This window comes from Ovis canadensis, chromosome 24, assembly GCF_042477335.2.
Source record: "Ovis canadensis isolate MfBH-ARS-UI-01 breed Bighorn chromosome 24, ARS-UI_OviCan_v2, whole genome shotgun sequence".
In the NCBI taxonomy this organism is placed as follows: Eukaryota; Metazoa; Chordata; class Mammalia; order Artiodactyla; family Bovidae; genus Ovis; species Ovis canadensis.
The window spans coordinates 17,858,928-17,882,614 of NC_091268.1; the positions used below are offsets into that span (position 1 = coordinate 17,858,928).

A 23,687-nucleotide genomic window follows, 5' to 3' on the forward strand; every position below is an offset into this window, starting at 1 on the left:
CAGAGTCTGCTGCAGAACTCCAAGGCTGATTTGACTGTTGGATTTGATTTCCTGGAGGGAGAGGGGGAACCATCTCTCTCCAAATTTGTTAAAAACAAACAAACAAAAACACTTTAACTTATTGGTTAAAAAACTATAAACAGTTTTAAAGAAGTTATAAAGAAAAACACCCTGGCAGAGTTGAGGTTTCCAGTAACACAAATGGGTTTTGGGGACCAACCCTCTTTCAAAAAACAACTGAAAATATTGGATATAAAAAAACAAACAAACCTCAAAGCAGTGAAGAGCTTGCTTTTGGAAAAGTCAAAAAGGGCCTAATTTAAACGGATGTGGCGAACCAGAGGGATGATGGCGGCCCGAAGTTGCCGTGGAGCAAGGACACCTGCCAATCTCGGCAAACGTGACGGCCTTGGGCTCCGGGTGACCGAGGCAGAGCCCAGGATCTGCTCCTGGGTGCCCCCTGGAATCTGTGACCCCCAGAGATGAGTATGGACAGGAACACACTCGTCCCGCCCCAACGCCGCCAGCTGCTTCTGCAATGCGAGTTCCCCGGCGTCTCCTCCTCCCGGCCCCTTTTACTAAATAAAATAAAAGGCGAGCCTGTGCGGAGACGGGGCGCACCCGTGGGACAAAGTACACCCGAGGCACAAGGGGCCCACGTCTACCGCGTCCTGTTTCCTCCCAGTGTCCGCCGTGTTGTTCCCATGCTGGTTTCTCCCTGGTTTCCGGGCTGGTGGCTCCAGCGCCCCCGACTCCTAGCCCGCCGCTTCATCCGGGCGGGTGGCCAGACTGCCAGGACCAACAGGACAAGGGAGATTAGAAGTCTCGGCAACTGAATCAAAGTTTGTCCTCTGATTCTGTCCTGGATTTTTTTTTTTTTCCCCAGCCATAAAGGACTTATTGGAGGAGATTGAAGGAGATTGAATCTGGACTGCGCATGGATAATCTTGTTGCTTGAGTAACAAAGGATGAAATCGGGATAGGGGGTGACGAGAGGAGAATCTGAGGTCCCGGGAGCTCTCCTGAAGGGATGTGGCGGGATGGGGGTGGGGGTCGGAACTTGAGCCGCTCTGGATTCTGCTGACTTTTTACCCTTCGGATTAATTAGGAACTTCAGTGAAGAAAGAAAAGTGGGTGGCGAGGGAAATTGCAGGGGGTGTGTCCCGATCCCGCGGACTTCGGCTTTGGGCAGCTCCAAGGGTGTGGTTTGGCCTGGAAAAGCGAGGTCGGGCGGGGAGTATTCTGCGGGCTGGCGGTCTCCCGGACGTTGCCAAGCCCTGGGTGACGATGCCCAACGCAGGAGACTGTGGGGGAGGTTCTGACTGCCGCCTGCGGCTGAGCCTCGGCGGGCGCGGAGGGGTCGCCTCTCCGGCTCTCGGTGTTGGCCCCGCACGCCTTCTTTCAGCCCCGCGCTCCCCCGGGTCTTCTGTCCAGCCGCGTCCCCGGAGGACTGAACGTTTATCACACACACCGCAGGGTGGTCCTGCCCAACGCGCTGCGGACTGATGCAGCCAGGGACCCTCACTGCTCGCTGCATCTGTCAGCAGCAGGACAACCCAGGGCTTTCTGGAGACGGAGACTCCCGCTGGAGGAAGCCGACAAACCGCACTCCGCGGAGCGCGCGGGCGGAGCCGCGGGAATGCAGGAAGAGGAGGGCGCAGCGGGAGGCGAGGGCGCGGCGCGCACAGGAGCTCTGCCGCGAGCGTAGGTTGTCGGTTTCGCTCAGGACTCTGCTCCTTGGCGTCTTGAACAGAGACTGGGACCTTGTAGGGACTCAACCAGGTTTCTAATAAGCACTCAAACCAATTCCTGGATTACTTTCTAACTACTGGCGACTAGTTATTCCTTCTCCCCAAGTTCTTGGGCACAGTCTTGGCAGCAGCCCCAGTGGCCTAATGGATAAGGCACTGGCCTCCTAAGCCAGGGATTGTGGGTTCGAGTCCCACCTGGGGTAGTATGACGGATGATGTGTCTTTCCTTAGATGGGAAGATGCATTTTGGGTCATTAGAAGATACAAAAATTCCCCACAATCTCTAACAAGGAAGGACAAAGACGGTGTTCCTGTACGTCTAAATGGGAAAACACGTGTGGTTACACATACACCTTAATGTGGTAATATGTGTGGTTTCATTGGAATTTTGCAAAGCAGTCTATTCTTTGATCCTCTAATTCCAATTCTTTGAATCTGTCTCAGAGATAAAACTACTGATGTAAGTACAAGGATGTTTTATTGCAGCAGAGTTTGATAAATAATAAATAAAAGGGAGATGGGATTGGCCATCTGTGGGAGACAGATGGAATATATTTTCCTTCATTAACACTGTTCAGCCTCAGAAAAGAATGTTCAGTCTATCCCAGTCGACTTGGAAGTTTTTGCTCTGAAAGGCGTGCTCTATGCATTTCTTACATAACAAACAGTAACTCCCAAGCTGCAGAGGTTCCTGCTTGACTGTACAGAAAGGAATCAGGTATGGAAGGACCCAGGAAGGAAGGGGAGAAAAAAAGCGACTCTAGCAAAATGCAGAAATACACAGATCAAAAACTAAACAGAAAATGTGGACAGCAGACCTTGCTCCTTTGAAATGTAAGAACTGAAGGGGCACTTAGGGGAGAATTGGAAGTAAAGGGGGGGCAATGATAACGTTGACTAGATCTAGGTTAGGACTGTGGGTGATTTTCTGCTTGGACTTCTGTTATTTCAGTATAGCTACTTTTGTGACTTTTTATAATCACACGCCAGGAGAAAGCGCCCGTGTCCTCAGAAACATCTCTTTTCTCTTTCTTTCTTCTTTTAATAACTGAAGAGGGCAGGGCAAGTTTCCTAACAGGGAAGAGAGAATTGCCCCTTAAAAGACTCCTACCGCACTTCCTGCTTGCCTGTTGTGTTAAAAAACTGCAGACATCGAGTCTGGTGAAGAAGGAAACAAAAATGAACAGCAGCAATTTCCTTTGATCTGGAGTCTGGCCCCCTTTCTTCCTCTTTCTTAAAAATCTAATTTGTCAACTGCGGTATCCTCAGTGCTTGGCATACATTAAACGTTCAATCAACACTTGAGTGAATAGATGACTGTTAGGCGAGTGACCTCTGGTATGTTGGGACACATTTGGGGTCCAGAGCTTATGGGAAGATGCATGCTCCCCACCAGGCGGCGCAGCGCAGCTCGGTGGGTTTCGCTGGCTTCTGGCCCAAGGAGTCCCTGCTTCAACCGAACTCTCATCCTCCCGCAGCAGCTGTCAGTGGTGCTCCCACTTCATCTTCAGGATCTTGTCAGGTAGTAGATGCACACTTTCCCCTGAAGGGAGGAAAGGTGCCTGTGAGCCCGGCTAGCTCAGTCGGTAGAGCATGAGACTCTTAATCTCAGGCTCGTGGGTTCGAGCCCTACGTTGGGCGTATAGTCTTGTTTTGTGTTTTTCCTTTTTGCAGGGGAAGGCACGAAAGCCAGGATTCTTTTAAATACATACCAGAAGGTGTCTTTGAATGAAAATTCTTAATTTAGCAAGACTTGGAAAGATGGTATCTATAGTACTGTATCAATTTTTAAAAAGGGCAACCAAAAAAACAATTACAAAAAAGAAAACAGAATAAAGAAAGACAGCCAGATATACTGCCTCCTGAGTGAATCCTGGAAGCAGCAAATGTCACATTTGTAATGAACAGTTTTCTAGTAGAGGCTTCCCTCATGGTCCAGGGGCTAAGACTCTGTGCACACAATGCAAAGGGGCCCGGTTGGGCACTAGATCCCACATGCCTCAACTAAAGACACCGCATGCCTCTACTAGACCTGGTGCAGCCAAATAAATAAATATTTTAGAAAATTTTTTTCTAGTAGCCTCGTTATATTCTTAAAAATGAAGTCAATGTTAATAATATGTTTTATCTTATCTGTGCTTAGTCACCCAGTCATGTCCAACTGTTTGGGACCCTTGGACTGTAGCCCACCAGGCTCCTCTGTCCATGGGATTTTCCAGGCAAGGATAACTGGAGTGGGCTGCCATTGTCCTCCTCCAGGGGATCTTCCCCACTGAGGGACTAAACCCATGTCTGCTTGTCTCCTGCACTGCAGGCAGATTCTTTACCTGCTGAGCCATAACTAAGTTATTATAATTTCCCACATAATAATATACAAATTATTAATGAGATATATTATAGTCTCAACCTCAGTACTTTCAAAATTTTGAATCAGATGGTTCTGGGGGGTGGGGGGATGGGGTTGGCCTGTGCATGGCAGAATGTTTAGCAGTATCCTTGGCCTCTAGATGTCAGTAGCCTCCTTGTGACAACCAACAATGTCTCCATACACTGTCCAAAGTCCTCTGGGAGGCAAAGTTGTTTCTGCTTGGAGTCATTTGTCTAGAGAACGGAGGGCATACATATTGGTACAAACAGTTCACGCGTGGAATCTGACAGGAGGGCTAACTTGACAAGGGCCGGATGGCAGGGTCATTTCATCCTGAGACAGCCAACTCAGAAGGCAGCCTGGTAAGGTCAGGAAATAGGCTGTGTACAGAGGACTTTACTAACAAAGCAAAGTTGCTGGACTTTGCTGTACAGTCAAAGCTATGATTCTTCCAGCAGTCATGTTTGGATGTGACAGTTGGACCATAAAGAAGGATGAGTGCCAAAGAACTGATATTTTTGAACTGTGGTGCTGGAGAGTCCCTTTTACTACAAGGAGATCAAACCAGTCAATCCTAAAGAAAATCAACCCTGAATATTCATTGGAAGGACAGATGCTGAAGCTGAAGCTCCAGTACTTTGGCCACCTGAAGTGGCCGACTCATTGGAAAAGACCTTGATGCTGGGAAAGATTGATGGCAGGAGGAAAAGGGGACGACAGAGGATGAGATGGTTAGGTGGCATCACTGACTCAATGGACACGAGTTTGAGCAAACTCTGGGAGATAGTGAAGGACAGGGAAGCCTGGTGTGCTGCAGTCCATGGGGTCGCAAAGAGTCCGAAAAGAGTTAGCGACTGAACAACAAGAGGACTTCACAAATACGCTGATATATTGAGACTAGCAGGAGCCAGAATTCTTGCTGGTGGAGTTGGAAAGAGAAGGCTTCAACAAATCCTATGGTGTTGCACTGGAGTTGGAGGTATTACTAACGTTTTCTGGTAACTTGGTAACTGTTGTTTCACTGGTAAAGAGGGTTGTGGTAGTGACTTCATAAAGTGAAGTGGAAGTGAAAGTGAAAGTGAAGTTGCTCAGTCGTGTCCGACTCTTTGCGACCCCATGGATACCAGGCTCCTCCGTCCATGGGATTTTCTAGGCAAGGGTACTACAGTAGGTTGCCATTGGTGGCTCGGAGGGTAAAGCGTCCGCCTGCAGTGTGGGAGACCTGGGTTCGATCCCTGGGTTGGGAAGATGCCCACTCCAGTATCCTGGCCTGTATAGTTGATGGGGTCGCAAAGAGTCGGATACGACTGAGTGACTTTCACTTTCACGTTATGATCTCAATCCTTGCATCTCCTTATATTTAGAAGAGCACTAAATCCCTTCATGGTGACATCAGATCCTCACTACTAGCAGAAGACTCCATAAAGGCAGGTCTTAAGTGGTATGTTTTCCTGCCTGCCATCAGCATCTTTTCTAGTTCTATCAGTTTTCTGTATTTCTTAATTGGCATAGTCTATATAACGAACTTTTTGCTTTTTGCCGTGTCCGTCCGTCTCAAGGAGAGGAGCTGCCGCCCTTAGGCTCATAAGCAAAGGATGGACGTGTGGAACCGCTCCAGCCTCTAGGTCAGGAGGAACAAGCAGACTCCCCACCGAACCCAATAGGCCGAAGGCCCCCAACGCCTTCAGTTAAGACGGGCTCATTCACCCCAAGATTGCGAGCACGGAGCCGCCGCTGACTGCAAAGAGGTCGGGTGGTGATGGAGCGGAGTTCCGGCCCGCGAAAGCAAGCCCCTTTCTACGTGCGGACCACCAGCCCCACGACCGCCCGGGCCATCCACCGCAGCCGCCCGCACTTGATCCGAAACAAGTACCGCCGGAGTTGCGCGCGGCCGCCATTCGCAGAGCGCGCGCCATCCTGCGCAGCCCTCAGCCTGTGATGGTGGAGAAGAAGCGGACCTACCCACAGCCCTTGGATGACTCCCTTTCCCGAAGCAATCCTAAAGAAAGAGGGAGGGGAGAGGGAGAGGGAGAAGGAAAAAGAATAAACAGTAAATGCTAAGTTCATTCCTTTAATTGTTCACTTTCACCTTCAGTTATTCAGGAGATCCGGTTTGATCCCTGGGTCGGGAAGATCCCCTGAAGGAGGGCATGGCAACCCACTCCAGTGTTCTTGCCTGGAAAATCCCATGGACAGAGGAGTCTGGAGGGCTACAGTCCATGGGGTCGCACAGAGTCGGACAGGCCTGAGGGACTAACACTTAAACTTATCTATGGCAAATTACCTTAAATTTTCTCTTTTAAAAATAGCGTTAATATTGATTCACAAATTTTGACATATTTAATATTTTATAATCACTTATAGGGCTTCCTTGGTTCCAGTTAGGAAAAGGAGTATGTCAAGGCTGTATACTGTCACCCTGCTTATTTAACTTATATGCAGAGTACATCATGAGAAACGCTGGGCTGGAAGAAGCACAAGCTGGAATCAGCATTGCTGGGAGAAATATCAATAACCTCATATATGCAGATGACACCACTTTTATGGCAGAAAGTGAAGAGGAACTAAAAAGCATCTTGATGAAAGTGAAAGAGGAGAGCGAAAAGGTTGGCTTAAAGCTCAACATTCAGAAAACGAAGATCATGGCATCCAGTCCCATCACTTCATGGGAAATAGATGGGGAAACAGTGGAAACAGTGTCAGACTTTATTTTTTTTCGGCTCCAAAATCACTGCAGATGGTGACTGCAGCCATGAAATTAAAAGACGCTTACTCCTTGGAAGAAAAGTTATGACCAACCTAGATAGCATGTTGAAAAGCAGAGACATTACTTTGTCAACAAAGGACCCTCTAGTCAAGGCTATGGTTTTTCCTGTGGTGGTGTATCGATGTGAGAGTTGGACTGTGAAGAAAGCTGAGTGCTGAAGAATTGATGCTTTTGAACTGTGGTGTTGGAGAAGACTCTTGAGAGTCCCTTGGACTGCAAGGAGATCCAACCAGTCCATTCTAAAGGAGAGCAGTCCTGGGTGTTCTTTGGAAGGAATGATGCTAAAGCTGAAACTCCATTACTTTGGCCACCTCATGCGAAGAGTTGACTACTTATTGGAAAAGACTGATGCTGGGAGGGATTGGGGGCAGGAGGAAAAGGGGCCAACAGAGGATGAGATGGCTGGATGGCATCACCGACTTGATGGACATGAGTTTGAGTGAACTCTAGAAGTTGGTGATGGACAGGGAGGCCTGGCGTGCTGCAGTTCATGGGATCACAAAGAGTTGGACACAACTGAGTGACTTCACTTTCACTTTTCACTTTCACGCATTGGAGAAGGAAATGGCAACCCACTCCAGTGTTCTTGCCTGGAGAATCCCAGGGATGGTGGAGCCTGATGGGCTGCCGTCTATGGGGTCGCAGTCAGACACGACTGAAACGACTTAGCAGCAGCAGTGGACATGGTCCTAGCCTAGTGCATTGATGAAGTTAGAGGTCATGGGTGTTTAACATAAATTACCTCATTTAATCTCACAATTCTACAAGGTGATTATTATTTCTCCTTTCTACATAGAGTGAAAATTTGTAATTCTCTGAAGATTGGTAGCTTTCTCAAAGTTATACAAGTGATGATGTGGGTCTGGAATTCAGTACCGATCTAGGTGATCCAAAGTTTAACCCTTATCCACCTTCATGTGTATTTCCCAGCAAGGCTAGGTGGGGGATAAAATATAGAATTGGGAGTTTTCTCTAGCAGAAGGGTTGCGGCTACTGACGATCCCCAAGATCACATCATTTCCAGTGTTGCCAAGTCCTGAAGCAGCAATTATATAATTCTGATGACAGGTCTTTATTATCAGTGTTGGATCCAAAAAAAGCCCACAGAGGAGAGGAGACAGTGACTATCTGCTCGTCTCTAATGAGGCCCTCAGGGCATATGGCCCTAGTGGCCATCTAGTCTCCTGTAAAGAGCTGGCCGTGTGATACCCAAACATCCTCTTGCACAAACGGCTGTGACTGTGCACCCCCATCCCCTTGGTTCATGCAGACTCAGCCTAAAAACCAAAAGATGAGGCCCTCTCCTTCAGAAAAAAAATCTCTCACTAGGTCTAGAAAAGAGAAGCAAACATGGGAATTCTGGGGACCGTGAAGACTACCATTCTTCCCAGGTAAGAGTCAGATGGGTTGGACTTCATCAATCATTTATTTATTTATGTAAATTTATTTATTTACATCCCTATGATGTAAAGCCTTAAGGGGGCACTCCTCATTACATCTGCCTTTTAGCGGCTTTGTAGAAACAGTTCTGAGCTCATCTGCAGTTCCTGCTCGGGGCATAGCCAATATATTTTATCTGTTTATGAGACCCTGAACTGTGAGGAAAACAAATGGACTGAGTTTCTGCCAATCCTCTGTGTTGTTTCCATTTTAATTTTAGGAATTTGAGTTCGGGAGCTCAGCACACATAGCCAAAAAGGCTGGCCCAGAGCTCTGTAAATTGCTCCAGAAATTTGAGCCCAGGGAGGAGTAGCAGTGATACTATCATTACCACCTTGGGAGCAGTTTTTGATTGATCATTATATCATCCGCAGAGCAGGTGTGCTAGGAATGTGTAACAGCTACAGATTAGAGTAAGGGAACTAAAAAATATTCTCTAAGGCCACATCACTAATGATATTAATATCAATGACATCAGTACTCTGTTTCAGGGTATATGCTTACCGTATGTCAGTCTCTATGTCAACCATTTACACTTGTGTTATCCAGTACTCATCATAAATAATAAAGTCTCTATTAATATTCCTGTATCTGCAGTGTTTCTGATACTTACATTAAAAAATACATGGTTATGGTAGAAAGTTTAAACATACACAAAAATTATGGACAAAACCACTGTCACATTTTCTCGGGGTCCTTCTAGAGGTACAGTGCAAGCATAAGGAAGCAGCCCTCATTTTGCTAATACAAGAGGCACAAAACATACCCGGAGAAAAGTGCTAATGCCTCAGCAAGGTGTTAATACCATGGCCTTTCTCCTTGCATTTTTCTTAATTGCCCCATTTTCACCATCATTTTCCAGGCTTTTGAATTTTTCCTGCTGCTGTCTGCTTTTGGGTCTAGGCTCCCAGCCCCATGGGAGAGGCCAACCAGTCGAGAGTCTCTGAGTTCCTCCTCCTGGGGCTCTCCAGGCAGCCCCAGCAGCAGCAGCTCCTCTTCCTGCTCTTCCTCACCATGTACCTGGCCACGGTCCTGGGAAACCTGCTCATCCTCCTAGCCATCAGCGTGGACTCCCGCCTGCACATCCCCATGTACTTCTTCCTCTGCAACCTGTCCTTCGTGGACACCTGCTTCTCCTCCACCACTGTCCCCAAGGTGCTGGCCAACCACGTACTCAGGAGCCAGACCATCTCTTTCTCTGGGTGTCTCACGCAGATGTACTTTGTTTTCATGTTCGTGGACATGGACAATTTCCTCCTGGCTGTGATGGCCTATGACCGCTTTGTGGCTGTATGCCACCCCTTACACTATTCAGCAAAGATGACCCCCAAGCTCTGTGCCCTGCTGGTCACTGGGTCGTGGGTCATCGCCAACTTGAATGTCCTGTTGCACACCCTGCTGATGGCTCGACTCTCCTTCTGTGCAGACAATGCCATCACCCACTTCTTCTGTGATGTGACCCCCCTCCTCAAGCTCTCCTGCTCTGACACACACCTCAATGAGGTGATGATACTGACTGAGGGTGCCCTGATCATGATCACCCCGTTCGTTTGCATCCTGGCTTCATATATCCTTATCACCTGTGCTGTCCTGAGGATCCCATCCACAAAGGGGAGATGGAAAGCCTTCTCCACCTGTGGCTCCCACCTGGCTGTGGTTTCCCTCTTCTACGGCACCATCATTGCTGTGTATTTCAACCCTTCATCCTCACATTCTTCTGAGAAGGACACTGTAGCTACTGTGATGTACACGGTGGTGACCCCCATGCTGAATCCTTTCATCTACAGCCTGAGGAACAGGGACTTGAAAAGGGCTCTTGGAAAAGTGGTTGGCCGGAAAATGTTTTCTGTCTCAGGAGAGAATCAAAACTGAGCCTCCTCCCCATGCAGATTTATTTTCTTAGCAACTAAGTATCTGTTGAGCCGTTTTGCCAAGGGCAGTCTGAAAGGAAACATTGATGGACAAGGGAGGCCTGGCGTGCTGCAATTCATGGGGTTGCAAAGAGTCGGACAGGACTGCGACTGAACTGAACTGAGGAGCATGTAGAAGACAATCATTATTTATCTGTGGACCTAATTCACCTAAAACCCTGCTGCATCTACCAAGTAAAGAGACTTTTTAAAAAATGACTAATTTTTGAATTATTTTACAACCACATCCAATTTTTTTTAAGTGGTATGTTTAGAAAGATACACGTTCCACATATTTTTGAATATTAAAGTCCCCTGGAAGTTACGGCCCACCCACTGATGTCCAGGTCCCAAGCACAGACCAAATAGATCAGAATCTCTGGAAGTGGGGCCCCAACACAGGGGTTTTAGAAAGCTCGAGATTCTACTGCGCAGTCAGGATGACGAATCCCTGATCTCCATCATCTTATGTGCTCCCTGTCACGGTGAGTCATCAAGATTGGGTCACAGAAATGCTCACAAGAGTAGTTATGAGACGCAGATAAAGAAACAACCAAGCGGAATATGAAGACTAAAGTCGATAGTAATATTTCAGGTGAGACTCAGGCTCAGGTAGACTTTCGGTTGAGAGCTTGGAGCCGCGAAGCGGCGCAGAATGCGGAAACCCCCTGCGAGCATCCTGATTGGCTGCCTGATCTTAGGGGGCGGGGTCATCCGGGCAATTTTTGATACCAGGAATCCAAATCATCATTTGCTCTTCCTTTTGCCAGGACCCACGCCGACTGCTTTCCTCCCTGGCTAGCAACCCTCTGCCACACCTTCAAAGCAAGTCAAATGCCACCTCGTCCTCCACGAGCCCTTCTGATTCTCGAGCTCTGTTTTTTTCTTTGGTTTATTCTTCCCCTCTCCAAGGATTTCCCACATATTATGAGACAGTCCATACCCAAATTCACATGCTATTCACTTTATTCCCTAGTGTCTGGCACTGCTCTTAGACCAAAGGCAATACTCAGATCCAGCTGAAAGGAAAAAAAAAAAAAGGATGAATGAATGCCGCCTAAACTGTTATGCCCAGAGTCCAAGTCTCCAAAACTGAGAGAATAAGACGTCCACAGCAATGCAAAAGCATAAAGGGGTTTATTGCTAGCTCGAGTTAGGGCCCAGGTCTCATCCAGCACAGTGGAATCTGACAAGAGCCCCAGCTCTGAATCACATCTACTTTTATACAGATGGTTTTTTGTTCCTGTAACAGCACAGCTGATTGGTTAAACCGTACGCGCGCGTGCACGTGCGTGCGCGCCTTTTAACCTTGCATCCCTATCTGGATTGGCTCAGGTCTGGCTCGGGCGGGGGTGGGGGGGTGGGGGGGGGTCTATGGGGATTTTTTCTGATTGGTCGAGCTACACTGCCTGCGGGAGTTCCCAGTGCCTCAGCTTTTTTAGAGACTAAACCTCAGGCCTAGCCTGCCCCTTAGAGCCTGTCCTGGCTTCAGTTTGGTCCTAACAAAACTTTTATCTATTTTGGCTGTGCTGGGTCTTCGTTGCAGTGAAGGGGCTGTGTTACCCAGAGGCATATACCATCTTAGTTCCCCAACCAGGAATGGAACCCGCATCTTCCACATTGGAAGGCAAGTTCTTTACCCCTAGATCACCAGAGAAATCCTTGCCTTAACTTTTAATTTGAACATTCTTTCTTGAGACGGAGTTTAAAATTTGCCCCATTTAAAAATCACTTTTGTTACTTGACAGGTAATACCTACATACTATGTAACATTAAAAAAAAAATCACTTAGAAGAAGATCGAAATAACTTGTAAATTTGCTGCTCCAGGATAACTTCAGTATTCCACATAAATATAGCTTTAGAAAAGTTGGCTGCACTTTTCCCATTTGTGTTCTCATTTTCCACCTCCTTCTTCCCATCTCAGTAAAAGTCTTAGAAATTTGATTTTAATGGCCATATAATATTTTATCCACTCGTGGATGCAATTTATTCGTTCCTTGACTCTGGACAACTTAAAGTGTCTCTGTGCTATAAATAACACAGCTGTACACTTCCTGGCGTAGAAAGCTTTGTGGTAGTGTCACAGTTAGCCTACGTACCTATTGCCTCAGCTTGGAGTGAAAATTAAGGTCATTGTTCCTTTATTTCTTCATTATTTCTGTCCCACCCCACCTGATAAAACTGTCAGGAAGTCCAATACCTTTCTCTTGGTGTCAGAGCATCTCAGAAATTCACTCAAAGGAGTCAGTCAGTCTTGCTTTCTGCTGCCAGGTGGAGAGAGAGAATTGGAAGTTCTCTCTCCGCCCAAGGCCATGATTGTGTGAGCTGCTAGAACCCAGTGTAGCTACTGAACCTTGATCTTGTTTGATCTCCTGGAGGCCTGTTTTGCTGCGGCATTGATGCTCGTGGCTCACATCCCTTTGGGGGTCCACCTCTGGCCTCGGGTCACAGCTATTGGCGGTCAAGTTTATTTTATCCTCCATAAAATTCTGACTCTGCTCCATGGCGGCCCCATGCATGGGGGCTCCCAGCTCCACTGTGTCAAAGCAGCCCTGCCCGTGAACACCCAGCTCAGATCTACCCTCTACCTTTGAGATTCCTGCTGGATCCTTGGGGTCTTTTTTGATGTGGAATGGACTTCAATCAGGTTTCTTCTACACCATAGCTATATCTGTGAAACAGGATTCACATAATGTATATGAAGATGATAATATTTGGATATTGATTGATTTGAAAAGTGATGAACATTTTAACTATTTTCTCTGTAATATTTGGATGTTGATTGATCTGTAAAGTAATAAACATTTCAACTATTTTCTCTGTATATTAACAGATTTTACCTTTTGATTTGATGCTGGGTTATGGAGGGCATGGAGCTTCATGAATGTTATACATTCATCATAGATTGTATCTGTTAGTAACTGAAAGATCTTTATCCTCTTTAATGCTTTTTTCATCTTAAAGCAGGCTTTAGTTAATATTAAAATCACATCTCTACTTCCTTTCAGCTTGTGTTGATTCATTCTCTCAGACTTTCTAAAATAGTTGATGAAGGGTTCTTTCCCTGTGTCAGTATCTTTTTTTTTTTTAAGCTTCTAGTACACTAGAGAAAATTAGAATATAATTCTATACATAGAAAGAATAGTCAGTGATGACTGTTTTCATCTCCCATTCACTGTTAAAAATAAAGGAAACAGACTTCCCTGGTAGCCCAGCGGTTAAAAATCCACCTGCCAACGCAGGGGACATGGGTTCCATCCCTGGTCCAGGAAGATTCCACACCTTCCGCGGGGCAACTAAGCCTGTTGCGACAACCACTGATGCCTGCAATCTGGAGCCCAGACTCTGAAACAAGAGAAGCCATGGCAATGAGAAGCCCTCGCAACTGGGGAGTAGCTCCCGCTCTCCGCAGCTAGAGAAAGTCCCCGTGCAGCAACGGAGACCCAGTTCAATCAAAAATAAACACATTTATTTTTAAAAAACCCACGAGTATAAAATTAATACATGCTTTGTAAGACGCAGCTCTCCGTGTGTTTATTGCTTTTCTGCACATTTTGTGACCAGAGACATTCGCTTCTTCTGTTCTAGATCATTTCTTCAAGAATGTTTCTTTAATGAACAGCACTGGAAGATGGAAACGGTGTGTCTTTCCGGAGCAAAGGGCAGATTTTTCACCATCCAGTGTAATAAATGTATTCTTCTGGGGCCAAGTTCAGCCAGGCTTATTCCCAATGACAAGATCTGATTTCTTAAGCTTGAGGAATCCTCTCCTGTAACACATCCATTGCGTATGCAGGGGCTACTTGTCCTTATTCACATCATTCTGTGAGAATCAGGGCTTAGGAACTGGTGTAAAGGCAGGTACTCTGGCTCCTGCTCTGCTGGCAGTAACACGGGCATGCCTCAGTCTGTTGCGCTGCGTAGTCACTGCACTTTTTTTTTTTTTTTTAGCAAATTGAAAGTTGGTGGCAACTCTGTGTCAAACAAGTCCCTTGGTGCCATCTCCCCAGAAACATTTGCTCACTTTGTGTCTCTGTCCTATTTTGGTAATTCTTGCGATATGTGAAACTTTTTCATTATTATGATAGTTTTATAGTGACATATAATCAGTAATCTTTGATGTTACTACTGCAAAAGATTCTGGCTCTCTGAAGACTCAGATAGTGGTTAGCACTTTTTGGCAAAAAAAGTATTTTTAAAGTAAGGTATGGGGCTTCCCTGTTGGTTCAGTGGTAAAGAATCTGCCTGCCAATGAAGGAGACACAGGTTGATCCCTGGTCTGGGAAGATCCCACATGCTGTGGAGCAGCTAAGCCTGCGCACCGCGACTACTGAGCCTCCACTCTAGAGCCCATGCTCTGCAAGGAGAGAAGCCTCCGCAATGAGAAGCTGCGCACCACAACTAGAGAGCGGCGCTCACTTGCTGCGACCGGAAAAAAGCCCACATAGCAACGGAGACCAAGCAGAGCCCAAATTTAATAAATATATAAAATTATTTTTTAAATAAAGTAAGGTATGTACATTTTTTTTAAAGACACAATGCCACTACATAAATAATTGTCTTGCCTACTTTTTGGCCTCTTTGTACCAAACGATGATGCCAAAAAATATTGTCTAAGGTTTAGATGTCACTCTTGGGTCAAAACTTGAAGATATTAGAAATGAAGCCAGCACTATGGCGATAAATCCCAGACAAAATTCCCTGGGACTTCAAACCTGGGACCTGGCTGATCTGGGGCCTGTGCCCGTAGATGGAGAGATTCAGTTATTAAATCCTTGTTCTTCTCTCTAATGAGGCTCTTAGGGAGTTTGGTCCCAATGGCTGTGAAGTTCTTGCAAACACCTGCTCTGTGATTGCCCCAAATATTTTTCCTGCACAGGGGGCTAGGGCCATGAACCCCTGCTCCTCACTCACAGTACCTGTCTGTGTTTCCAAGACATTCTGGTCCTCAAAATGGATAAAAGCACTAATGACCACTTATCCAGACATGAAGAATGCTTGATGGCAATAAGCACCAACCTCCCCCAGGTAAGAATACAGCAGTGGAGACACTGATATCTATTAAGACAGGAAATCTTTAAAGGAACCTCCTCTGCTATGTCTTCCAGATATAGGAAGTTAATAGCCGGAGGTCATGAGTTCATCAGGTGTCACTCAAGATGAACCCAGTAATGATCAACCGTTCCTCTTGTTTCTTTAAGACCTATGCATGAGTTAGGTGGGTAGGGGAAGAACTGGAATATTTAAGCAGAGACTATATAGTCAAAGAGTCATGCTGTGTAGAAGCCTGCCCGTTTTTCAGATTTTTAAAATAAAAATTTCGCCAGTTATGCCTCAATAAATCCTCAATAAAGTACAAGGGAGGAAGCAATGGTATTTTCAAGATAACACCATCAGCTGATTGTTCATCGACTTCTCTGGTGCCCCAGTGGTAAAGAATCTGCCTGGCAATGCCTGCCAATGCAGGTTGGATCCCTGGTTCAGGGAAGATCCCCTGGAGGAGGAAATGGCAACCCACTTAAGTATTCCTGACTAGAGAATTCCATGGATTGAGGAACCTGGCGAGCGATAGTCCATGCGGTCGCAAAGAGCTGGACACCAGTTAGCTAAACAAGCAGATGGTTGTTCTATTCACGTCTCCTCCAGACCAGTCAGCAAAGACTGTCATTCCCCAAAGAGGCCACACGAGGGCGACGCTAAAGTTTTAGGCGCTCAGTCGTGTCCGACTCTTTGCGACCCCATAGACTAGCCGGTCAGGCTCCTCTGTCTATGGGATTCTAATAACATAAGAATCAGTGAGTCCACTAGGGAAAACATCAGAACTGAGTGTTGGAGATCAGTAGCGTAGGTAGGGTGGGCACAACGGGAGTAGCAAACCTATAGACTGATTTGCAAATGTGATCCTGCCTGGAGCCTGCTTTCGCAGCTGTTGACCTTCCTTGTCTGGGTTTCTGATTTCGCTGTTGTCTATTCATCCAGATTCAGCTTAGGAGAGGGGCAAACCAGTCGAGAGTCTCTGAGTTCCTCCTCCTGGGGCTCTCCAGGCAGCCCCAGCAGCAGCAGCTCCTCTTCCTGCTCTTCCTCACCATGTACCTGGCCACGGTCCTGGGAAACCTGCTCATCCTCCTAGCCATCAGCGTGGACTCCCGCCTGCACATCCCCATGTACTTCTTCCTCTGCAACCTGTCCTTCGTGGACACCTGCTTCTCCTCCACCACTGTCCCCAAGGTGCTGGCCAACCACGTACTCGGGAGCCAGACCATCTCTTTCTCTGGGTGTCTCACGCAGATGTATTTTCTCTTTGAGTTTGCTGACATGGACAATTTCCTCCTGGCTGTGATGGCCTATGACCGCTTTGTGGCTGTATGCCACCCCTTACACTATTCAGCAAAGATGACCCCCCAGCTCTGTGCCCTGCTGGTCACTGGGTCGTGGGTCATCGCCAACTTGAATGCTCTGTTGCACACCCTGCTGATGGCTCGACTCTCCTTCTGTACGGACAATGCCATCCCCCACTTCTTCTGTGATGTGACCCCCCTCCTCAAACTCTCCTGTTCTGACACACACCTCAATGAGGTGATGATTCTGACTGAGGGTGCCCTGATCATGATCACCCCGTTTGTTTGCATCCTGGCTTCATATGTCCTTATCACCTGTGCTGTCCTGAGGATCCCATCCACAAAGGGGAGATGGAAAGCCTTCTCCACCTGTGGCTCCCACCTGGCTGTGGTTTCCCTCTTCTATGGCACCATCATTGCTGTGTATTTCAACCCTTTGTCCTCCCACTCGTCGGAGAAGGACCCTGTAGCTACTGTGATGTACACGGTGGTGACCCCCATGCTGAATCCTTTCATCTACAGCCTGAGGAACAGGGACTTGAAAGGGGCCTTGCAAAAAGTGATTGGCAGAAAAACATGCTCTTCTTGATGAAGGTACCATGATCTTTCATTGGAAGTTGTGTAAATCTTTGCCAATTCACTGAAATGTAGCTGTCAGTGTCTACAAAGAACTCAGAATAAAGAAATACTCTCAGCAGATACTTATCAATGACCTGGAACTTAAGTACAACCCTTTGAACAGGTAATTGCATTTATTTCTAGTTACTGTATTTTAAATTACTTTGCAAAAAGGTCAAGTTTTCATTTCTAAGTGATCACTTTAAAAAGTTACACAGAACAAATATTTTTGCATTTCCCTTCTGGAAATGTTCTCAGAAACCACTATTGGTTTTCAATCTCAGCTTTGAAAGTATATATACTAATGCTGGACTAAACCTTGACCAATTAAATTAGTGTCTTTGTGCTGGGACTTGGGCATTAGTAATTTCCCCCCTAAACTTTCCCTAGGGGTTCTAATGCACTTTTTAAAAAAGTTTTGTTTGGTTTTTGGCTGTGGTGGGTCTTCCTTGCTGCAGCTGGGCTTGCTGTAGTTGTGGGGAGCAGGGGCTGCTCTTTGTTGTGGCACGTGGACTTCTCATTGCAGTGGCTTCTCTTGCTGCAGAGCAGAGGCTCTAGGTGTCCTGGCTCAGTAGTTATGGCACATGAGCTTTGTTGCTCCGCAGCATGTGGGATCTTTCTGGACCAGCAATCGAACCATTGTCCCTTGCTTGAAGGTGTATTCTTAACCATTAGACCACCAGGGAACCCCAATGTACTTTCTCAGTTGGCAATCAGCTGAGTGACTGGAGTGATGCATTTACAGGCACCATCTGGATTGCTGGCAATAAGCAACCTAAGAATCCCCTGGGTTGCTGCAGCCACAGACAGTAGAATGAATTCTCCCTCAGAATGTCCAGAAGGAATCAACCTTGCCAACACTTGGATTTTGGACTTCTAGCCACCAGAGCTGTGAGATAAATTTCTGTTTAAAGCCATCTAGTTTGTGGCACTCTGTTATGGCAGCCCTTGGAATCTAATATGGTATCCCCACAGAATTGCTTGCCTTTTCCTGTATAACCGTCTTCTGCAGTTATTTGCATTCTTCTTGGGTCTTCCATTCTGGCAATAAGGATTGGGTCATCTTTTTTGAAATTGTGAAGAAGTAAGAAATTTATGCAAGTTTTGCTGTTGCACTCCAAAGTGCAAAAATTGCAGCCATTGTGTGTAACGAGTGCTTAGTTAAGATGGATGGCATTTCATTTGTACACTCAGCATTGGGCAGTGGGTCTGGTTCATGTAAAGTGTATCATGTTTCATGAAGAATGAGTAAGTAGCTTAAATCAATTTCCTCGAAGTAATTATTTTGTTTTTTCCTTTTCGTATTCCCTACTTCAGTTAGACTGTATTTCCACGAGTGCAAGGACCAAGTTTTAAAATTTTTTTTCAATTGGCATGTAATGGTTGCTCTAGAATTATTATTTGCCTGAAAAAATGATTATATGACTGAATCAGTATAGGGAAGTCACTGGAGAGGTAGACGAGAAAGTTTCCTGAAGGAGTTGATGGGTTTGGCTCAGATCTCCACCACCTTTCAAGTGTTATGGAAGCCTATATACATGTTTTAATGTAGTTTTTAATGGTTAATTTTTTCCAAAACATTTTCACAAAAATTAACCCTCTTGTCCTGCTTTCTGTAATTTTTCACTTCTCTCGAGCCCCCAGCATCCCCTCTCTCGACTCCCTCGTCTCCCTTCAAAAGGCCCAATGACCTCTGCAGAAACGGTGCTCAAGCTTCTTCCCTTGCTGTCAGGACGCGAGTCGCCACCTCCACCCCCGCCCCGTTATTCAGTTTCACTTTCTGCAGTTTCAGTTACTCGTGGTTAACTGTGGTTCGAAAACTATTAAATGAAAAGTTCCAGAAATAAACACTTCATAAGTTCTCAGTTTCATACGATTACAAGTAGCCTGATGGAATTTAATGCCACCTCTGTTCTGTCCAGCCCAGGACATGAATTATCTGTTCATCCAGCACATCCTGACCATTAATCACTTAGCAGTTCTCTGGGTTTTCAGGTCAACTGTCGTGGTATTACAGTGCTTGTGTTCAAGTCACCCCTTATTTCACTTATTAACAGCCTGAAAGAACAAGAGTAGTGATTCTGGAAATTCAGATTTGCCAAAGAGAAGCCATAAAGTGCTTCTTTTAAGTAAAAAGATGGAAGTTTTCAACCTGATAAGGACAGGATGAAAAAAATATGCTGAGATTGTTAAGATCTACCATAACAAACTTTTTTGATATTGTGAAGAAGTAAGAAATTTGGAAGGACTGATGCTAAAGCTGAAACTCCAGTACTTTGGCCACCTCATGCGAAGAGTTGACTCATTGGAAAAGACTCTGATGCTGGGAGGGATTGGGGGCAGGAGGAGAAGGGGACGACAGAGGATGAGATGGCTGGATGGCATCACCAACTCGATGGACGCGAGTCTGAGTGAACTCCAGGAGTTGGTGATGGACAGGGAGGCCTGGCGTGCTGGGATTCACGGGGTTGCAAAGAGTCGGACACGACTGAGCGACTGAAATGAACTGATGAAATTTGTGCAAGTTTTGCTGTTGCACTCCAAAGTGCAAAAATTACAGCCACTGTGTGTTCAGTTCAGTTGGAAAAACCATAGCCTTGACTAGACGGACCTTAGTCGGCAAAGTAATGTCTCTGCTTTTGAATATACTATCTAGGTTGGTCATAACTTTTCTTCCAAGGAGTAAGCGTCTTTTAATTTCATGGCTGCAGTCACCATCTGCAGTGATTTTGGAGCCCCCAAAAATAAAGTCTGACACTGTTTCCACTGTTTCCCCATCTATTTCCCATGAAGTGATGGGACCAGATGCCATGATCTTCGTTTTCTGAATGTTGAGCTTTAAGCCAACCTTTTCGCTCTCCTCTCACTTTCATCAAGAGGCTTTTTAGCTCCTCTTCACTTTCTGCCATAAGGGTGGTGTCATCTGCATATCTGAGGTTATTGATATTTCTCCCAGCAATCCTGATTCCAGCTTGTGTTTCTTCCAGTCCAGAGTTTCTCATGATTACTCTGCATAGAAGTTAAATAAGCAGGGTGATAATATACAGTCTTGATATACTCCTTTTCCTATTTGGAACCAGTCTGTTGTTCCATGTTCAGTTCTAACTGTTGCTTCTTCTTTTTTTTTTTTTTTTTTTGAAATGACAAGTTATTTAATTAGGTTCTTTGCAAGAAGTTCAGAATACTACTTTGTGAGGATAAATTCCATTTGTGAGAGCAAACACAGAGCGGAGGTAGCCCTGGAGCTGAGGGACAGCTTTGATTCTTCGCAGAATTTCCGAGTCCACAGCTTTCTGGTCAACCTTGCGCTGCTCTGTGATCTCATATTTCTCTCTCTCTGTGTCAAAGATCTCACCCTCCTGGTGTCTGGGTTTACGCAGCTTCTTCTTCTTGAAGTAAGTGTCAGTGAGATATTCCGGAATTTTCACACCACTGATATCGATTTTGGTGGAGGTGGCAATGACAAATTTCTGGTGTGTTCTACGCAGAGGAACTCGATTGAGGGATAGAGGCCCAGTCACAAGTAGCAAGCCACTGCCCAGCTGCTTCAGGAAAACGACCCTCTTGCCTCTGTGGCGCCCAGTGAGGATGATCAGAATGGTCCCAGGAGTGATGCTGGCACGCAGCTTCCTCACATGCTTACTGAAGGGTTTTTTGCCATGACTCAACAGTTTCCGAGGCACATCTTCCGTAGGGTAATACCTAGGCATTTTGCGAAGTTTGACCACTCGCGTACCACCATTCTTGTCGCCACCAACTGGTTTTGTGACAGTAGCAAGAGCACGAACCTTCTTTTTCTTTTCGACCTTGGATTTAGGTGCTGAATATTTTCTCTTGTACAAGGCCTTTCTGGAGTACATGGCTGATCGGGAATATCTGCCAATTCCTCTGACCAGGACAGGATTTCGGCTGCAGTGGGGCTTCCCCTTCTTAACCTTCTTCACCTTTTCCACCTTTTTAGCCTTCTTGCCAGCATCAGCCTTCTTGGCTTCAGGTTTTTTCTCCTTAGTATCTGGCTTCTCAGCCTTTTCACCCGCCATCTTGCAAGATGGGAAAGAGCAAACTGTTGCTTCTTGACCTGCATACAGATTTCTCAAGAGGCAGGTCAGGTGGTCTGGCATTCCCATCTCTTTCAGAATTTTCCACAGTTTATTGTGACCCACACAGTCAAAGGCTTTGGCATAGTCAATAAAGCAGAAATAGATGTTTTTCTGGAACTCTCTTGCTTTTTCCATGATCCAGCGGATGTTGGCAATTTGATCTCTGGTTCCTCTGCCTTTTCTAAAACCAGCTTGAACATCAGGGAGTTCACGGTTCACATATTGCTGAAGCCTGGCTTGGAGAATTTTGAGCATTATTTTACTAGCATGTGAGATGAGTGCAATTGTGCGGTAGTTTGAGCATTCTTTGGCATTGCCTTTCTTTGGGATTGGAATGAAAACTGACCTTTTCCAGTCCTGTGGCCACTGCTGAGTTTTCCAAATTTGCTGCCATATTGAGTGCAGCACTTTCACAGCATCATCTGTGAAATGAGTTACATTACTGTGTGTAATGAGTGCTTAGTTAAGATGGAATGGCATTTCATTTGTATATGATATTTTGAGAGAGACAATATTCACATAATTTTATTACAATGTGTGTGCTTAGTTGCTCAGTCATGTTGGACTCTTTGGTACCTGGTGGACTATAGCCTGCCAAGTTCCTCTGTCAATGGAATTTTTCAGGCAAGAATACTGGAGTGGGTTGCCATTTCCTTCTCCATTTATTACAGTATATCATTATAATTGTTATATTTTATTAATTTTTATTGTTAATATCTTATTGTGCCTATTTTATAAATTAAACCATATCACAATTATGTTAGTACAAGAAAGAACACTATATATACGGTTCAGTAGATCCATAGTTTCAGGTATTCACTGGGGGTCTTGGTTCATACCCCCCAAGGATAAGGGGGAAACCACCATAACTACTGAACAGAGTCAGCTTCACCACTTTAACTAATGTCTGGTTGGTGTCTATATTTGACACTAGGTTCAGTGGAATCAAACATCAGTAATATTTTCAAAATCCAGTTCTTTTCCTATCTTGGCTTCAAGAAAGAATTGCCGTCTTAGATATTTTCTCTTGATCAACGGAAGCCCTAAATTATTTACTGATCTTGTCTTTAAACTTTGATATTTTGTTCCAAGATTTGTTTTTGCATTGATTTTTCTTTGAAAAAACACTGCGATACTCTGGTTTCTTTTCAGAACATATAACTCTTTCGCCTTTTATTAAAGATTTCCGTGGAGAAAAGCAATTCTGAGTTTTTATCCAACTTTTTGAGGCCCTGCACTTGCAAGGCTAAACAAAACAAAACAAAACAACAAAACCCCACTGCACTAAAATACGCTTTACTTTGGACGTTAAACTTTCGGGGGTCCCGGGAGTTTTGCATCTCCAGCGCCCCACCCCACACCCACCCCACCCCACCTTGGTGTAAGGAGTCTGCCGCCCTTTACAGGACGTCCCTACGCTCTCCCCTCAGGCGCATGCGCAGCGCAGGAGGCGCAGACACGGAGGACCCCTTCCCGGAAGCACTGAACAGGCCCTCGACTGGGCCAGTCTGAGGCGGCGTGGACCGGCTTGCCTTGCTCCGCCCCTTGCCGCTCCGCACCCACGTGCTCCTGCCAATTAGAAGGGCGGGAGGCGGAGTCTCAGTTCTGCGCGGTCGCCTTGGGAAAGAGCGACCGACTTTTTCACCGGAAGTACCGCAGGCTGGGACCTCCGGTGTGAAGCGGAGGTTCAGCGATGTAGTAAATGGTTTTGCCTTGACCCCAAAATGCTGTAAAGAGGCCCTCTGGGGTTGGTGCCTGCTAAATCTGGGCAAGTGGCGGATCCCATGAGCCTTCCACACGTCACCTAGGCCCGGTCCTTTACGTGTCTGTTCCATCTCTCTGGCGTTCCCGGTTAGGATGGGTCCCGAGGTGTTCAGGATTCCTGTCTCCTACTTCCAGAAGAGCCCGAAACTCTAGGAAGTCAACGTCTGAGTTCCAATCTGGATGTCCTTTCAAAAGGCGAGGTGGACTGGGAAGCCAGCACCGCAAAAACCAGTGTACCCTATTCAGCGTAAGGGCTCCTTTTACTCCATTGCTGAGGGCTTGCTACCTCCTAGTGTGATCCGAGGACCGGGCGTCACTGCCTGGGGGATTGTTAGGAATGCCTAAGCTCAGGCTCCATCCCAGACTTCCTGAGTCAGAACTTTCACGTTAAAAACATTCTAGATGATTTCTGTGCACGTTAACTTTTGAGAATCTCTGCCTTCGGCTTCCCGAGACTTCTAGACTAGGAGGCAGTGTTGATGTATATAATTGCTTCAGCAGTTGGTGGCCTCTACTGCAGATCTAAAGGAGATGTTAAGGTTTGAGCCCGGTAAGTCAGCCTCAGGATCTTTATGACATCCCAGGCATCACCTACTACTTAATCAAGATGACATAAGGAAAGTGATGTT

At 46.0% G+C, this 23,687-nt stretch overlaps 2 protein-coding genes, 3 non-coding genes and 1 pseudogene across 6 annotated transcripts; 5 read left to right on the plus strand and 1 right to left on the minus strand.

The window, feature by feature from the left end:
- The first annotated feature begins 1,881 nt into the window (after positions 1-1,881).
- On the plus strand, positions 1,882-1,954 carry TRNAR-CCU (transfer RNA arginine (anticodon CCU)). Its single transcript has one exon. It is a non-coding gene; the product is annotated as a tRNA-Arg (tRNA).
- A 1,365-nt stretch (positions 1,955-3,319) lies between these two features.
- Positions 3,320-3,392, plus strand: TRNAK-CUU (transfer RNA lysine (anticodon CUU)). Its single transcript has one exon. It is a non-coding gene; the product is annotated as a tRNA-Lys (tRNA).
- A 4,804-nt stretch (positions 3,393-8,196) lies between these two features.
- On the plus strand, positions 8,197-10,198 carry OR1F1 (olfactory receptor family 1 subfamily F member 1). 2 transcript variants are annotated; one of them, XM_069570606.1, is made up of 2 exons: positions 8,197-8,215; positions 9,267-10,198. In XM_069570606.1, the coding sequence occupies exon 2, from the start codon at positions 9,341-9,343 to the stop codon at positions 10,196-10,198; it is 858 nt and encodes a 285-aa protein (XP_069426707.1). In that variant the 5' UTR covers positions 8,197-8,215; positions 9,267-9,340. The 2 variants fall into 2 exon arrangements, with proteins under 2 accessions (XP_069426707.1, XP_069426706.1); XM_069570605.1 differs by lacking the exon at positions 8,197-8,215 and having other exon boundaries at positions 9,242-10,198.
- Positions 10,199-16,325: 6,127 nt separating this feature from the next.
- LOC138429741 (olfactory receptor 1F1-like) lies at positions 16,326-17,165 on the plus strand. The gene has a single exon (XM_069571466.1). It carries the CDS (start codon positions 16,326-16,328, stop codon positions 17,163-17,165), a length of 840 nt encoding a protein of 279 aa, XP_069427567.1.
- A 3,177-nt stretch (positions 17,166-20,342) lies between these two features.
- LOC138429286 (large ribosomal subunit protein eL6 pseudogene) lies at positions 20,343-21,248 on the minus strand (annotated as a pseudogene).
- A 1,178-nt stretch (positions 21,249-22,426) lies between these two features.
- Positions 22,427-22,542, plus strand: LOC138429799 (U5 spliceosomal RNA). Its single transcript, XR_011252889.1, has one exon. It is a non-coding gene; the product is annotated as a U5 spliceosomal RNA (small nuclear RNA).
- Positions 22,543-23,687: the final 1,145 nt, after the last annotated feature.

Excerpts from the sequence above, each read along its gene's own strand:
- LOC138429741 (XM_069571466.1), top strand. The coding sequence starts at position 16,326 with ATGTACCTGGCCACGGTCCTGGGAAACCTGCTCATCCTCCTAGCCATC.
- OR1F1 (XM_069570605.1), top strand. The coding sequence starts at position 9,242 with ATGGGAGAGGCCAACCAGTCGAGAGTCTCTGAGTTCCTCCTCCTGGGG.